The 15872-nt window shown below is 40.6% G+C and overlaps 1 protein-coding gene across 3 annotated transcripts in view; it reads left to right on the plus strand.

Moving 5' to 3' along the window:
* NUP153 (nucleoporin 153kDa) overlaps nucleotides 1-15872 on the plus strand; it is a 102108-nt gene that overhangs the window by 15720 nt on the left and 70516 nt on the right. For all 3 annotated transcript variants that reach the window (XM_011967580.1, XM_011967582.1, XM_011967581.1), the window contains exon 2: nucleotides 4880-5102. In XM_011967580.1, the coding sequence (XP_011822970.1) occupies nucleotides 4880-5102 (223 nt within the window). The remainder of the gene's footprint in view (nucleotides 1-4879; nucleotides 5103-15872) is intronic.

The following is a 15872-nucleotide window of genomic DNA, read 5'->3' on the forward strand; positions in this document are numbered from 1 at the left end:
GGAGGCTGAGGCAGGAGAATGGCGTGAACCCAGGAGGCGGAGCTTGCAGTGAGCCGAGATCGCGCCACTGCACTCCAGCTTGGGCGAGAGAGCGAGACTCCGTCTCAAAAAAAAAAAAAATTAAGGCTGGGAAGCAGAATGAGATGAGTATCCCATTATATAAGCAAAGACTTGAAAAAGTAAAGAGGCCATGCAGATTTCTACTGGAGAAGTATTAGGCCCGGCGTGGTGGTCGCGCAATTTGGGAGTGCTGGGATTACGGGCTGGAGTGCAGTGGCACGATCTCAGCTCACTGCAACCTCTGCCTCCCGGGTTCAAGCGATTTTTCTGCCTCAGCCTTCCTAGTGGCTAGGATTACAGGAGTGTGCCACCACACCCGGCTAATTTTTATGTTTTTAGTAGAACTGGGGTTTCACCATGTTGGCCAGGCTGGTTTCAGCTCCTGACCTCAAGTGATCTGCCCACCTCGGCCTCCCAAAGTGCTGGGATTACAGGCATGAGCCACTGTGCCTGGCCTCAAAGGAAATATCTTTAAGAAGGGTCTACTTAGAGATATGCTGGTGGTTAATGGAATAAGTACAGGATAGCAGGATACCCAGAGACCAACAGCAGAACGCTACTACCTTCTCTAGGACTGGAGGAATAAAGGGAAGAAATGCTGTGACTGGAGTGGAGGGGTGCTGGAGTGGTAGTTTTGGAGATGGAACGAGATTTAAGCGGGGAGGAGCACAGAATAAAGACCTCCTTTTACTCCCATTCTCTAATATCTAGTGTTGCCTAATATCTCTCATGGGGCAGTCTTACCAGAAACCAGTTGGTAGTGCAGTCCATAGAAACAGCCTATCAAGAATGGGCTGAGAAAAGGGCAAGTGGATACTAGCACAGCGTCAAATCTGTGATTTTGTAGGAGAGTGTGTGTGTGTGTGTGTGTGTGTGTGTGTGTGTGTGTGTGTATAGGAAAAAGCTAAATTTTAAGAAAAGTGAGTGGATTCAGAGGAAAACAGTACAGGTGAAAATCATGGCTAAAGTTTGGGAAACACTGGGAAAACAGTTTTATGAACTGTGTGTATTTAGCACAGTCTAAAATGGTGTGTAAGATTTGTTTAACTGATTCACTTTAGAATATTTTCATTATAATCTTCAATATTATCCGACTAGTGCTCCACATGTATATTTTTTCTAGATAACTGAAGATTAAGCCTTTCAAGAATGTACAATTTTATTCATCTGTTTTGGAGAGGCTTCTCTAAAATGTATCTTAATTTCCTGAAATGTATCTGATTTCCAATATTAGAATCACTTCAGAGGGCTTGATAAAATAGGTGCAACCTACCTCTGGAGTTTATCCTTTAGTAGGACTGGAGAAGGACCTGGGATGATGCTGATAATACTGCTAAAAAGGGATCACACTTTGAGGACTACTCAATATATTAAGCTTAATTTAACTTTTTCTTAATGACTTAGGGTCATTTAACCTTCAAAGGTATATTTGGGTGTTGAAATGCAAGGATGTTGGTTCTTTCATTCTGGTTCCAGGTCAGTTTTATTATTTTCCTTCCTTCTTCCCTTCCTCCCTCCTTTCTTTTTGTCTTTGTTTTTAGAGACAGGGTCTCTGTCACCCAGGCTGGAGTGCAGTGGTACAATCATAGCTCACTGCAACCTTGAATTCCTAGGCTCAAGTGATTCTGCTATCTCAGCCTCCCAAGTAGCTAAGACTGCAGGCCTGTGCCACACTTCCAGCTAATATAATCTGCATTCCTTTTTACTCTTCATGCTGTCATTCTCTGTGCCACTAGTAATGTCTCTGTCTCGCTGTTCCCGTATTAAGCTCTTCGGGGCTGAGACTGGATAAGTTGGTTAAATTTTAGTATAGAAAATATGTCTATAAGCAAAGTTCATGTATTTCAGTGAATGAGCTTTATTATATCCACTTTGAACAGTTTTGTCTTCTAATTATTTTTGAAGATACCTGATGCTGCCACATAAGGGATCTATGAGTGAGTGTGACGCCAATTTAAAGTTGTTCTATACTTGCCTTAAATGAATAGGGATCACAGGAATCTCTGATACTTTTAGTAGCTAAACACCGTACTGGAAGTCAACAAAAATTTTTTAAATCTGCGTTAAATTCTATAATTGCTATAGCTGGATGTGGTAGTTGGCCTGTAGTCCTAGCTACTTGGAAGGCTGAGACTAGATTACTTGAGCCCAGGAGTTTGAGGCTACAGTGGGCCATGATCACGTGCCGTTGCACTCTTATCTGGTGTGACACAGGTCTCTGGAAAAAAAAAAAATTCTTGCTGTAGTGCATTAGCTAGCCTGTCACCTATATCAAGTATGTCTTTGTTTTTAAGTCTTTTTTTGTTTTTTTCTGAGCTGGAGTCTCGCTCTGTTGCCCAGGCTGGAGTACAATGGCCGGCTCTTGGCTCACTGCAACCTCTACCTCCCAGGTTCAAGCAATTGTCCTGCCTCAGCCTCTCTAGTAACTAGGATTATAGGTACCCGACACCACGCCCAGCTAACTTTTTGTATTTTTAGTAGAGATGGGGTTTCACCATGTTGGTCAGGCTGGTCTCGAACTCCTGACTGCAAGTGATCCCCGTGCCTCAGCCTCTCAAAGTGCTGAGATTATAGGCATGAGCCACCACGCCCAGCCTTAAGTCTGTCTTTAACTGTATTATAGTTTGTAAACACTTTCAAGTCTTGAAGTATGGAAATGGGATAAGTAACTAGTATTAGGTGTGTTTTTACAAATATTAAATATTGGATATAGGTATATAGTCTTTCTTTCCATAGTAACTAATACTGTAATATTAGCAAAGAAAAAGGGAACAGTGAATTTATGTTGTTCAGTAGTTAGTGTTCTAGAACTTGGCTTCATGTGTTTGATAGAGAGCTTACTTGTAGATCTGTTGAAAATTTGCACAATACATAAAAAAAAATTACATGCTTCTCAGTTGTTACCTATACCTTTTCAAATAGTAAGGACATTACTATTCAAGTGCCTGTATCAGAAGTGTCTTCCATTTTTTTTGTTAGCAGGATATTTTAAGGCCTCTGTCTTGAGTTTCCCTTCTAGGTAGATTTATATATTCTGCCTTGACTTTATTGTTTTCTGTACCTACTGAGTCGTTTTTTTTCTTTCTTTGACTTTTTCTCTGACGCCCTACTAAATCTGCTTTGTGAAAGAAATTGTTGCCTAAAATTGGTTACCTTACCCCAGTTTGTCTATTGTCAGCTTTTTTCCTTGTTAGTAAAAAAGTTTTCAGTATGTTTCTATTATACCTTGTAAATTGATACATACCTTCACATTATTTCATTTGATTTTCATTATAATTACTATAAATAATAGGAGGCAGAGATATTCTTATTTTACCTACAGTAAATCCAAGTACAGGGACGTCCTCAAATTTTACACTAGGTCCTGGCAATCCCAAAGCCCATACTTTTACTCTATCTTAGATATACTGTGGTAGTTGTGTTTGTACTTTGGGCAAGATATTTAACTTCATTATCTCTCTTTTATCCATAAGGTGGGAGTATTAGTTCATAAAGTTATGGTGAGGATTAAACTGAATAATATGTATAAATTGCTTAGAATAGTATCTGGCACATAGCCAAACTACAATAAAAATAATACTGATAGCTATTATACCACATTATTTTCCCTTCCTTCTTTTAAAAGTTACCATAATAGCTGGGCATGGGGGCTCATGCCTGTAATCCCAGCACTTTGGGAGGCGGAGGCGGGCGGATCACCTGAGGCTGGGAGTTCAAGACCAGCCTGACCAACATGGAGAAACCCCGTCTCTACTAAAAATACAGAATTAGCTGGGTGTGGTGGCACATGCCTGTAATCCTAGGTACTTGGGAGGCTGAGGCAGGAAAATCACTTGAACTCGGGAGGCTGAGGTTGTGGTGAGCCAAGATCATGCCATTGCCCTCCAGCCTGGGCAACAAGAGCAAAACTCCATCTCAAAAGAAAAAAAAAGTCACCGTAATAAAATTAATCACTGAGATTTTCAGCCAACATTTGCTGTAGTGAAATTTCAGCATCAGAAAAGGTTGTTTCTTGAGTTTATTTTTGTTGGATTAATTTTTTTTTTTTTTTTTGAGATGGAGTTTTGCTCTTGTTGTCCTGGTTAGAGTGCCATGGTGCAATCTGGGCTCCCTGTAACCTCTGTCTCCCAGGTTTAAGCGATTCTCCTGCCTCAGCCTCCTGAGTAGCTGGGATTATAGACATGCACTACCATGCCCAGCTAATTTTTTGTATTTTTAGTAGAGACAGGGTTTCTCCATATTGGTCAGGCTGGTCTCAAACTCCCAACCTCAGGTGATCTGCCCACCTCAGCCCCGACGAAGTGCTAGGATTATAGGCATGAGCCCCCTCACTCGGCCAGATTGTTTTAGTTACTGTTTTTTTTTTTTAACTCTGTTTCTACTTGTCTGAATTTTTATTTTTCTTAAAGAATGTACAGTAAAATAATTGCTTGAGAAAGCTATTGAAAGTGTTGTTTGTGTTTGTTTTAACATACTGGGAAAAAAATGGATGCCTTTTCTCTGGGATTAAAACATGTATTACATATTAGTAAATCTAAACTCGGTATTGTGTATTTGATGGCCTTTTGGGGTTTTCTTAAGGATTAGAATAGCACAGCCATTTGGAACAATTATTGGCTTGTGTATGCATATAGAAGAAAGAATTTCACATCTATAGAATTTGTAAAAACCATTATGTTAGCAGTAACTGTAGTAACTGAATTTTAGCAAACTTGTTGGACACCTTTGTATTTTGCTTGGCCCGGCTTTCCGTAAGTAGGTACTTACTTTAAAAAGATAAGTTTCTGAAACTGTCATAATATGTTTTTTCTCCCAATAGGGCATTCTTAGCAGGGTTACAGAGTCTGTTAAGAATATTGTGCCAGGGTGGCTACAAAGATACTTCAACAAGAATGAAGATGTATGCAGCTGTTCAACAGACACAAGCGAGGTTCCACGCTGGCCCGAAAATAAAGAGGACCATCTGATATATGCCGATGAGGAGAGCTCTAATATTACTGATGGGAGAATCACACCTGAGCCAGCAGTCAGTAATACAGAAGGTAAGTAAAATGTGGATATTTTGTCATGAATGATAGGTTTTCATGCCCTAATTTTGAATATATTACCTAGTTATGTTAAATCTAATCAGGCAGTACATAAACTGTGTGGGAGGAGGATGATAATCAGGTTCCAATTGGGTATCTTTTTTTTATCAGCGTTTTATTTATGTATTTATTTATTTATTTATTTATTGAGATGGAATCTCGCTCTGTTGCCCAGGCTGCTATCTCGGCTCACTGCAAACTCCGCCTCCTGGGTTCTCACCATTCTCCTGCCTCAGCCTCCCAAGTAGCTGGAACTACAGACGCCTGCCACCGCGCCCGGCTGATTTTTTATATTTTTAGTAGAGATGGGGTTTCACCATGTTAGCCAGGATGGTCTCATCTTCTGACCTCGTGATCCGCCCACCTCAGCCTCCCAAAGTGCTGGGATTACAGGCATGAGCCACCGCGCCCAGCCCTTTTTTGTTTTGTTTTGTTTCGTTTTGAGACAGAGTCTCACTCTGTCACCAGGCTGGAGTGCAGTGGCGCGATCTTGGAACTTGGCTCACTGCAACCTCTGCCTGCCAGGTTCAAGTGATTCTTCTTCCTCAGCCTCCCGAGTAGCTGGGATTACAGGCGTATGCCCCTGTACCTGGCCAATTATTTGTATTTTTAGTAGAGATGGGGTTGGGGTTTCACCATGTTGGCCAGGCTGGTCTCGAAGTCCTGACTTCGGATAATCCACCCGACTCGGCCTCCCAAAGTGCTGGGATTACCAGCGTGAGACACAGTGCCAAGCCAATCCTATCCTTTAAAGCACAAGTTTTAAATTTTGATGAAGCCCAACTTATCTCTCAGTGTATGTTTCTTTCAGTATAAATATTTTTTCTTTCACTACATGTTTTGAAATACATAATTACAAAACTTTTTGTAGTCCTATGTTAAAGTCTCAAATAAATAATTGATTTGGATATATGCCCTGTTAATTTTGGTGTGCTTAGCAACGTCTCCCTGCCTGATCTGTCCATAGTAAAAAATAGTGATAATGAAATGGCCCTGAAAGAATGGTTTTTATTTTAGAGAAATGGCAAATCTAATTTTTCTTAGTAATGTTCAACTAGATGTATTCTTTGAATGTCCACTTACTTTTATTAGAGTAACTAAAGTTTTAATATCTGTACTTTTCAAAATTGCTTTTAAATATATTACCAGCAGCCATCTTGAGGCTTTATCTGGTAGATCTCTAAGCTGACTGCCTCTGTTACTTTATTTTCTGGCCGGTGAAAGGGACTCTGGCTTTTCTTTTTCGGTTTTTTTCCCCCTCTGTTTCCTGGTTATGAGATTTGTTTCCTTTTGATTAGAGAGTTCTAGTATATCCACAGTGACTATCTTTTCTAAGATGGTTATAGAAACGATCTGTTCTGGCCGGGTGCAGTGGCTCACACCTGTAATCCCAGCACTTTGGGAGGCCGAGGCGGGTGGATCACCTGAGGTCGGGACTTTGAGACCAGCCTGATCAACATGGAGAAACCCCATCTCTACTGAAATACAAAATTAGCTGGGCATGGTGGCGCATGCCTGTAATCCCAGCTACTCGAGAGGCTGAGGCAGGAGAATCGCTTGAACCTGGGAGGCGGAGGTTGCGGTGAGCCGACATCGTGCCATTGCACTCCAGCCTGGCCAACAAGAGCGAAACTCCATCTCAAAAAAAAAAAAAAAAAGAAACGATCTGTTCTATCCTAGTGAACATATTTGTAAGGATTAACTAACTTGAAGAATTTAGGGGTGAAAGACATGGAGTTTCTCATTCTCTGTACAGTTTGTGTGTATTTGTGTTTTCATGAAAGTAGCAGGTTGAATTTATGCCAAGGTCAACTCACACTGATAAAAGGAAGATTTTCTGTTACAAGTATATTATACACACGTTTGTGCATAACTTCTAAACTTTATTATGGAAAATTTTTCAACCTAGAGAAATAAAGAGGATAGTACAATGACACCCCCCTCCCTGCCGACCCGCTGCCCCCAGCTCCCCATCACTGAGCTCCAACAATAATCAAGTCATGGCTGATCTTGTTTACTCTTCCCACATCTATTTCCCTACCTTCCTACCGCCAGCTCACCTGATATATTTAGAAGCAAATTGTGGGCAGCAATTTGTTACCTACTTCAAAAACTTAAAAAATTTTTTTTATTTTCTTTTTTTGAGCCAAGGTCTCACTCTGTTACACAGGCTGAAGTGCAGTGGCACAATGTCAGCTCACTGCAACCTCCACCTCCTAGCTCAAGTGATCCTCCCACCTCAGCCCCCCAAGTAGCTGGGACTAGAGGTGTGGACCACCAGGCCTGGCTAATTTTTTTTTTTTTTTTTTTTTAGTAGAGATGGGGTTTCGCCATTTTGCCCAGACTGGACTCCTGAGCAGAAGCGATCTGCCTGCCTTGGCCTCCCAAAGTGCTTAGGATTACAGGTGTGAGCCACCGTGCCTGGCCTACTTCAAAAACTTGATAGCATTTTTCTGCTTCATGCTTGTCTTAGATCTGAATCCTGCTATCTTAAACCTTGTAAGTCCCAGTCAGTTCTTGTTTTTTTTTTGTTTTTGTTTTTGTTTTGTTTTTTGAGGTGGAGTCTTGCTCTGTTGTCTAGGCTGGAGTCTTGCTCTGTTGTCTAGGCTGGATCTCAGCTCACTGCAACCTCCGCCTCCCAGATTCAAGCATTTCTCCTGCTCAGCCTCCTGAGTAGCCAGGATTACAGGCACCTGCCACCACGCCCGGCTAATTTTTTGTACTTCTTGGTAGAGACAGGATTTCACCATGTTGGCCAGACATTTCTTCTTGACCTGTGTCTACTTATTAATACCGGTAGTCACATAAGAGTGACTTATGCGTCTCACACATCTTATTAAACTCCCCAATAAGATGAATATAGATCTTACTAGATATTACAGAGAAATTGCAGTTCATATTTACTCTGTGAAGCATTACACTTAAATTTGACAGTGCATTCTCAAAACACTCAGTTATGTGTTGCTTAACTATGGGGATACATTCTGAGAAATACATTGTTAGGCAGTTTTGTCACTGCAAATATCATAGTGTATACTCACACTGACTAAGCCTACTCTTACCTAGGCGGTAGCCTATTCCTAGGTTACAAACCTGCACAGCCTGTTACTGTGTTGAATACTGTAGGCAATTATAATAGTGAATATTTGTGTATCTAAACATGTATAAGCATAGAAAAGGTACATATGATATAAAAGATAAAAAATGGTATGCTTGTTTAGGATACTTAATCCTAAATGAAGCTTACAGGACTGGAAGCTGCTCTGGGTGAGTCAGTGAGTGAGTATCAGTGAATCTGAAGGCCTAAAAACATTATTGTACAGTACTGTAAACTTTATATAAACACTGTTCACTTAGGTTATAATTTACTAAAAGATTTTTCTTCAACAATAAACCTTCGCTTACTGTAACTTATTTATAAATTTTTGAAATGTAAAAAACTTTTTTACTCTTGTTAAAACAGTTAGCTTAAAACATAAATAGATTATATAGCTGAACAAAAATATTTTTAATGTCCTTATTCTCTAAGCTTTTTTCTATAGTACTGTTTTTTTTCCTTAACTTTTAAAACTTTTGTTTACAATTAAGACATGCACACATTAACTTAGCCCTACGTAAAGTCAGTATCATCAATATCATGGCCTTCTGCCCCGACATCTTGTCCCAGTGGATACTCTTCAGAGGCAGTAACATGCATGGAGCTGTCATCTCCTATGATAACAATGCCTTCTTCTGGAATACTTCCAGAAGGGCTTACCTGAGGCTGTTTACAGTTGACTTTTGTTTTTTTTAAAGACAAGGTCTCGATCTGTTACCCAGGAGTACAGTGGCGCAATCATGGCTCACTGCAACCTCAAGTTTCCAGGCTCAAGCGATCCTCCCACCTCAGCCTCCCAAGTAGTTGGGACTATAAGCATGTGCCACCACACCCAGCTAATTTAAAAAATTTTTTTTGTAGAGACGAGGTCTAACTGTGTTGCTTAGGCTGGGCTTGAACTGGCCTCAAATGAGCCGCCTGCGTTGACCTCTCAAAGTGCTGGGATTACAGGTGTGAGCCACCACCTGGGACCCAATTTTTTTTTTTTTTTTAATGTAAGTGGAAGGATAGTATACTCTAGTGATAAAAGGTATAGTAAATACATAAAACAGTTACATAGTCATTTATTATCATTACCAAGTATAGTATTATATAGAGTACATAAATGTATGTGCTCTAGTTTTATTTGACTGGCAACACTGGATTTATTTACTGCACAGCCTGTTACTGTGCTGAATACTGTAGGCAATTATAGTGAATATGTGTGTATCTAAATATGTATAAGCATAGAAAAAGTACATATGATATAAAAGATATCGGCATGCCTGCAGACTCCTGAGTAATATATTGCACTAAGGCCTTAGGATGACTATGATGTTACTAGGTGATACAGATTTTTCAGCTTCTTCATAATCTTATGGGACCACTGTTGCATATGTGTTCTGTAGTTGATCGTTTTTTATTTTTATTTTTTGAGACGGAGTCTTGCTCTATTGCCCAGACTGGAGTGCAGTGGTGTGATCTTGGCTCACTGCAAGCTCCGCCTCCCGGGTTCATGCCATTCTCCTGCCTTAGCCTCCCGAGTAGCTGGGACTACAGGCGCCCATCACCATGCCCGGCTAATGTTTTTGTATTTTTAGTAAAGACGGGGTTTCAGCGTGTTAGCCAGGATGGTCTCTATCTGCTGACGTCGTGATCCGCCCGCCTCAGCCTCCCAAAGTGCTGGGATTACAGGCGTGAGCCACTGCACCAGGCTAGTTGACTGTTCTTATGTGGTGCATGACTATATATCTGCTGTTGAAGTAATGTCAGACTCTGGAAAGCTAACATGGCAGTCCTAAATAAATTTAGTTGTTTACTAAATATTAATTTTATAAATACATATTTTATTGCACTTTGCACATACTGCATTTTTTACAAATTGAGTTTGTGGCAATCCCATGTCAAGAAAGTTGAACAGTGCCATTTTTCCACCAGCACACGCTCACCTTGTGTCTGTTACATTTTGGTAATTCTTGCAGTATTTCAAACTTTTAAATTCTGTATCTATCATGGTAATCAGTGTTCTTTGGTATTACTATTGTAATTGTTCTGGGGTGCCACGAGCCACAACCGTATAAGATGATGAACTTAATCAGTAAATGTTGTGTGTGTTCCGGCTGCTCCACCGACTGGCTATTCCCCTTTTCTCTCCCTCTTTCTGGGCCTCCCTATTCTCTGACAATATTGAAATTAGGCTAATTAATAACCTTACAATGGCCTCTGAGTGTTCCAGTGAAAATTAGAGTTCCCCGTCTTTTATCCAAAAGCTGTAAGTACTTAAGTTTAGTGAGGGAAGGCATGTGGACAGCTGAGACAGGCCTGAAGCTAGGCCTCTTGTACCAGTTAGCCAACTTGTGAATGCAAAGGAAAAGTTATTGATGGAAATTAAAAGTGCTGCTCTAGTTAACACACAAAGGATAATAGGAATGCAGAGCAACCAGTTGCTGATGTGTAGAAAGTTTGAGTGGTTTGGATAGAGGATCAAACTAGCTACAACATTCCCTTAAGCCAAAGCGTAATCCAGAGCAAGCCCTAACTCCCTTGAATTCTGTGAAGGCTGAGAGAGATGAGAAACCTGCAGGAGAAAAGTTGGAAGCCAGCGGAGATTTATTCATGAGGTTTAAGGAAAGAATCTGTCTCTATAACATAAAAGGGCAAGGTGAAGCAACAAGTGCTGATGTAGGAGCTGCAATAAGTCATCCAGAAGATTTAGCTAAAAGCACTGACGAAGGTGGTGTATTAGTCCATTTTGCATTCTACAAAGGAATACCCGAGACTGGGTAATTTATAAAGAAGAGAAGCTTATTTGGCTCATGGTTCTGCAAGCTGTGTGGGCATGGCACCAGCATCTGCTTGGCTTTTAGTGTGGTCTCAGGAGGTTTTTACTCATGGCAGAAGGCAGAGTGGGAGCAGGCATATCAGTCACATGGAGAGAGAAGGGAGCAAGAGCAGAGAGGTCCCAGACTCTTTTTAATAACCAAATATCACTTGAGGCCATTACCCTGGGGAGGATACCAAGCCATTCATGAGGAATCTGCCCCCATGACCCGAAGACTTCCCATTCGATCCCACTCCCAACATTGGGGATCACATTTCAACATAGGATTTGGAGGGGACAGACATCTAAACTGTATCAGATGACTACGCAGCACAACACATTTTCAGATGAAACGTGGTCTCCTGTTGGAAGAAGATACCATCTAGGATTTTGATAGCCGGAGAAGAGATGTCAATACCTGGCTTCAAAGGATAGGCTAATCTCTTATTAGGGGTTAATGCAACTGGTGATTGTAAGTTGAAGCCAGTACTTATTTACCATTTCAAAGATCCTAGGGCTCTTAAGAATTATGCTAAATCTACTCTGCCTGTGCTGTGTAATTGGAACAACAAAACCTGGATGATGGCACATTTATTTACAGCGTGGTTTACTGAACATTTTAAGCCCGTGTTGTTGAGACCTCTTGCTTGGGGACAAAAAGATGCTTTTGGAAATAGCACTGCTCATTAATAGTGCATCTGGTCACCCAAGAGCTGTAATGAGATGTGCATCGAGATTAATGTTGTTCTCATGCTTAATTATTAATACAATGTCCATTCTGCAGCCCATGGATCAAGGAGGCATTTTGACTTTCCAGTCTCATTATTTAAGAAATAACCTTTCATATGGCTATAGCTGTCATAGTCATTCCTCAGATAGATCTGGGTAAAGTAAATTGAAAACCTTTTGGAAAAGATTCACCATTCTAGATGACATTAAGAACATTCGTTGAGTTTCGAGTCAAGGCTAACTGGGGGGAGAAAAATCATTTGTGATTTACGGGAGGAGGTTCAAATATTAACATGAATAGGAGTTTAGAGAAAGTTGATTCCAATCCCCATGGATAACTTTGAGGGATTCAGGACTTCAGTGGAGGAAGGAACTACAAATGTTACAAATGTGGAAGAAATAGAGAACTAGAATTAGAAGTGGAGTATGAAGATGTGACTGAATTACTGCAGCATCTTACACTCAAACTTGAATGGATGAGGAGTTGCTTCTTACGGATGAGCAAAGAAAGTGCTTTCTTTTTTTTTTTTGAGACAGTCTTGCTCTGTTGCCCACTCTGGAGTGCAGTGGTGCAATCTCAGCCCACTGCAACTTCCGCCTCCTGGGATCAAGCAATTCTCCTGCCTCAGCCTCCCGAGTAGCTGGGACTAAGGCATATTTTTTGTATTTTTTGTATTTTTACAAAAAATTACGCCCAGCTAATTTTTTGTATTTTTAGTAGAAATGGGGTTTCACCGTGTTGGCAAGGATGATCTCTAGCTCCTGATCTTGTGATCCGCCCTGCTCGGCCTCGGGAAGTGCTGGGATTGTAGGTGTGAGCCACCATGCCTGGTGAAAGTGATTTCTTGAGATGGAATCTACTCTTGGTAAAGATACTGTGCACATTTTTAAGATTACAGAATAATATAGAATATTACATAAACTTAGTTGATACAGCAGCAGCAAAATTTGAGAGGACTGACTCCCATTTTGAAAATTCTGCAGTTAGAATGCTATCAAAAACGTTGCATGCCACAGAGAAATCTTTTAAAGGAATAGTCAATCGATGAGGCAAACTTCATTGTTGTCTTATTTTAAGAAATTGCCGGCCGGGCGCGGTGGCTCAAGCCTGTAATCCCAGCACTTTGGGAGGCCGAGGCGGGCGGATCACGAGGTCAGGAGATCGAGACCATCCTGGCTAACATGGTGAAACCCCGTCTCTACTAAAAAGTACAAAAAACTAGCCGGGCGAGGTGGCGGGCGCCTGTAGTCCCAGCTACTCGGGAGGCTGAGGCAGGAGAATGGCGTGAACCCGGGAGGCGGAGCTTGCAGTGAGCTGAGATCCGGCCACTGCACTCCAGCCTGGGCGACAGAGCGAGACTCCGTCTCAAAAAAAAAAAAAAAAAAAATTGCCACCACCACCCCAGCCTTCAGTACTCATCACCCTGATCAGTCAGTAGCCATCAACATTGAGGCAAAGACCTGTTAACACCACCTAAAAGATTATGACTTTCTGAAGGCTCAGCAGATTGTTATTTGTTAGCAATTTTTTTTTTTAAAGTAGGTACATTGTTTTTATTGTCATAATGCTATTGCATACTTAATAGGCTATAGTGTAGTGTAAACATAACTTTTGTATGCCCTGGGAAACAAAAAATGGTGTGACTCACTTTACATTCTCCTCCTCAACCTCCCAGGTAGCTGGGACTACAATAGTGTGCTGCCATGCCTAGCTATGTTTTAAAAATCTTTAGTAGGGGTGAGGCCTCGTTATGTTGCCCAGGCTGGTCTTGAACTCCTGGCCTAAAGTGATCCTCCTGCCTCAGCCTCCTAAAAGCACTGGGATTATAGGCATGAGCCACCACACCTGGCCTGTGTTGGATTTCTTTTTCCTCTTTGGTGTCTGTATATACTAGATTTAGTTGATGTCCTGCCAAGAGTTGGAAAATTATCCTGTCACTTTTCTCTTGTAGGAGAAACTGATGCAGGGATGAGAGACTGGGATAAGTAAAAAGCATTTTCGTAGTATAATATACTACAGTAATATTGGAATACTTGATACCCCAGGAAACGTTTCAGCCTATGTGTATGTAAATCCTGATTGCAGATAAATTGAAATATTTATTATCTGTAAATGCTGATTGGATTGGTTTAGATACCTCTGCCAGTGGATTTCTAAGCCCCAGACAGTATCTCTGGTATTTTGTTTTGTTTTGTTTTGAGACAGATTCTTGCTCTGTCGCCCAGGCTGGAGTGCAGTGGCATGATCTCGGCTCACTACAACCTCTGCCTCCCGGGTTCACGCCATTCTCCTGCCTCAGCCTCCCAAGTAGCTGGGACTACAGACACCCGCCACCATGCCTGGCTAATTTTTTGTATTTTTAGTAGAGATGGGGTTTCACCGTGTTAGCCAGAATGGTCTCTATCTCCTGACCTCGTGATCTGCCTGCCTCAGCCTCCCAAGTAGCTGGGACTACAGGCACCCGCCACCATGCCCGGCTAATTTTTTGTATTTTTAGTAGAGATGGGGTTTCACCGTGTTAGCCAGAATGGTCTCTTATCTCCTGACCTCGTGATCTGCCTGCCTCAGCCTCCCAAAGTGCTAGCATTACACGCGTGAGCCATCACACCCGGCCCAGTATCTCTGTTAACCTGAGTCCTCCTGATAATAAATTATTATATATAAAATAAATTTAGATATTCTATCAGATTTTTAAAATAGGATTTTTAGTGAATAATTATTTTAAAAAATTCATTGTCTTTTTAGCTGCGATGGAAACATTTGTTTTTGAATCGCGGTAAAATATATATAACATAATTTATGTTATTTTGCAGTGCACTGTTCAGTGACTTTAAGTATATTCTCATTATTGCGTAACCATTACCACCTTTCATCTCAGAATTTTTCATCTTACAAAACTGAAAGTCTATACCCATTGAACAATATCACCTCATTTCCTCTCTCCCCTCAGGCCCTGCCAAGTCACAGTTCTACAGTACTATCTCTGTTAAGTACCTCATGTTAATTAATGTTTATCTCATGTACCTCATGTTAATTAATCATACAGCATTTGTCTTTGTTATTGGCTTTATTTCACTTAGCATAATGCCTTCAAGGTTCTACATGTTGTAGCATGTATCACAATTTCCTTTTTAAGGCAGAATAATATATTGAATGTATATATCACATTTTGCTTATCCATTTGTCTGTTGATGGAGATTTGAGTTGCATCTACCTATTGGCTCTTGTGAATGATGCTGCTGTGAACATGAGCGCACAAATCTCTTTGAGACCTTGCTTTCAGTTCCTTTGGGTATATACCCAGAGTGGAATTGCTAGATCATAAGGAAATTCTGTCCTTAATTTTTTGAGAAATTACTATTTCCGTAGTGGCTGCACTGTTTTATATTCCCACTGATAGTGTACAATTTCTTCACATCCTTACTAACATTTATTTTCCCCTTTCTTGTTAATAGCTGTCCTGATGGGTATGAAATGTTATCTCACTGTGGTTTTAATTTGCATTTCTCTGATGGTTAGTGATGTTGAACATCTTTTCATATACTCTTTGGCCATCTGTCTGTAGTCTTAGAGAAATGCCTATTTCGGTTCTTTGCCCACTTTTTAATCAACTTCTTTTTTGGGGGGGGGGTTGTAGGAATTCTTTTTTATATTTTGCTTGGATTTACCTTTTTTAAAAAAAGGTTTATTTTTAATTATTACATAATACATAATATTTGTACACATATATGGGGTACATGTAATATTTTGATATAAACATACAATGTGTACTGATCAAATCAGGGTAATTGGGATGTCCGTTACCCCTAGAATTTATTATTTCTTTGTGTTAGCACGTTCTAATTCCACTCTTTTAGCTATTTTGAAATAAGACGATGAATTGTTGTTATATTTGCTGTATTGTATGCTACCAAACACTAGATCTTACTCCTTCTAACTGTATTTTTGTGTCCTCTGTTTATCTCCCGTTCACCACCACCCTTTCTATCTTCTGGTAACCATCATTCTATTCTCTGTCTCCATGAGTTCCCTACTGGTAATTGTCATTCCATTCTCTGTCTCCATGGAACAGTTCCCCCCCCCCCCTTTTTTTTTTTT

This window comes from Mandrillus leucophaeus, unplaced genomic scaffold (assembly GCF_000951045.1).
Source record: "Mandrillus leucophaeus isolate KB7577 unplaced genomic scaffold, Mleu.le_1.0 Scaffold800, whole genome shotgun sequence".
Classification (NCBI taxonomy): Eukaryota; Metazoa; Chordata; class Mammalia; order Primates; family Cercopithecidae; genus Mandrillus; species Mandrillus leucophaeus.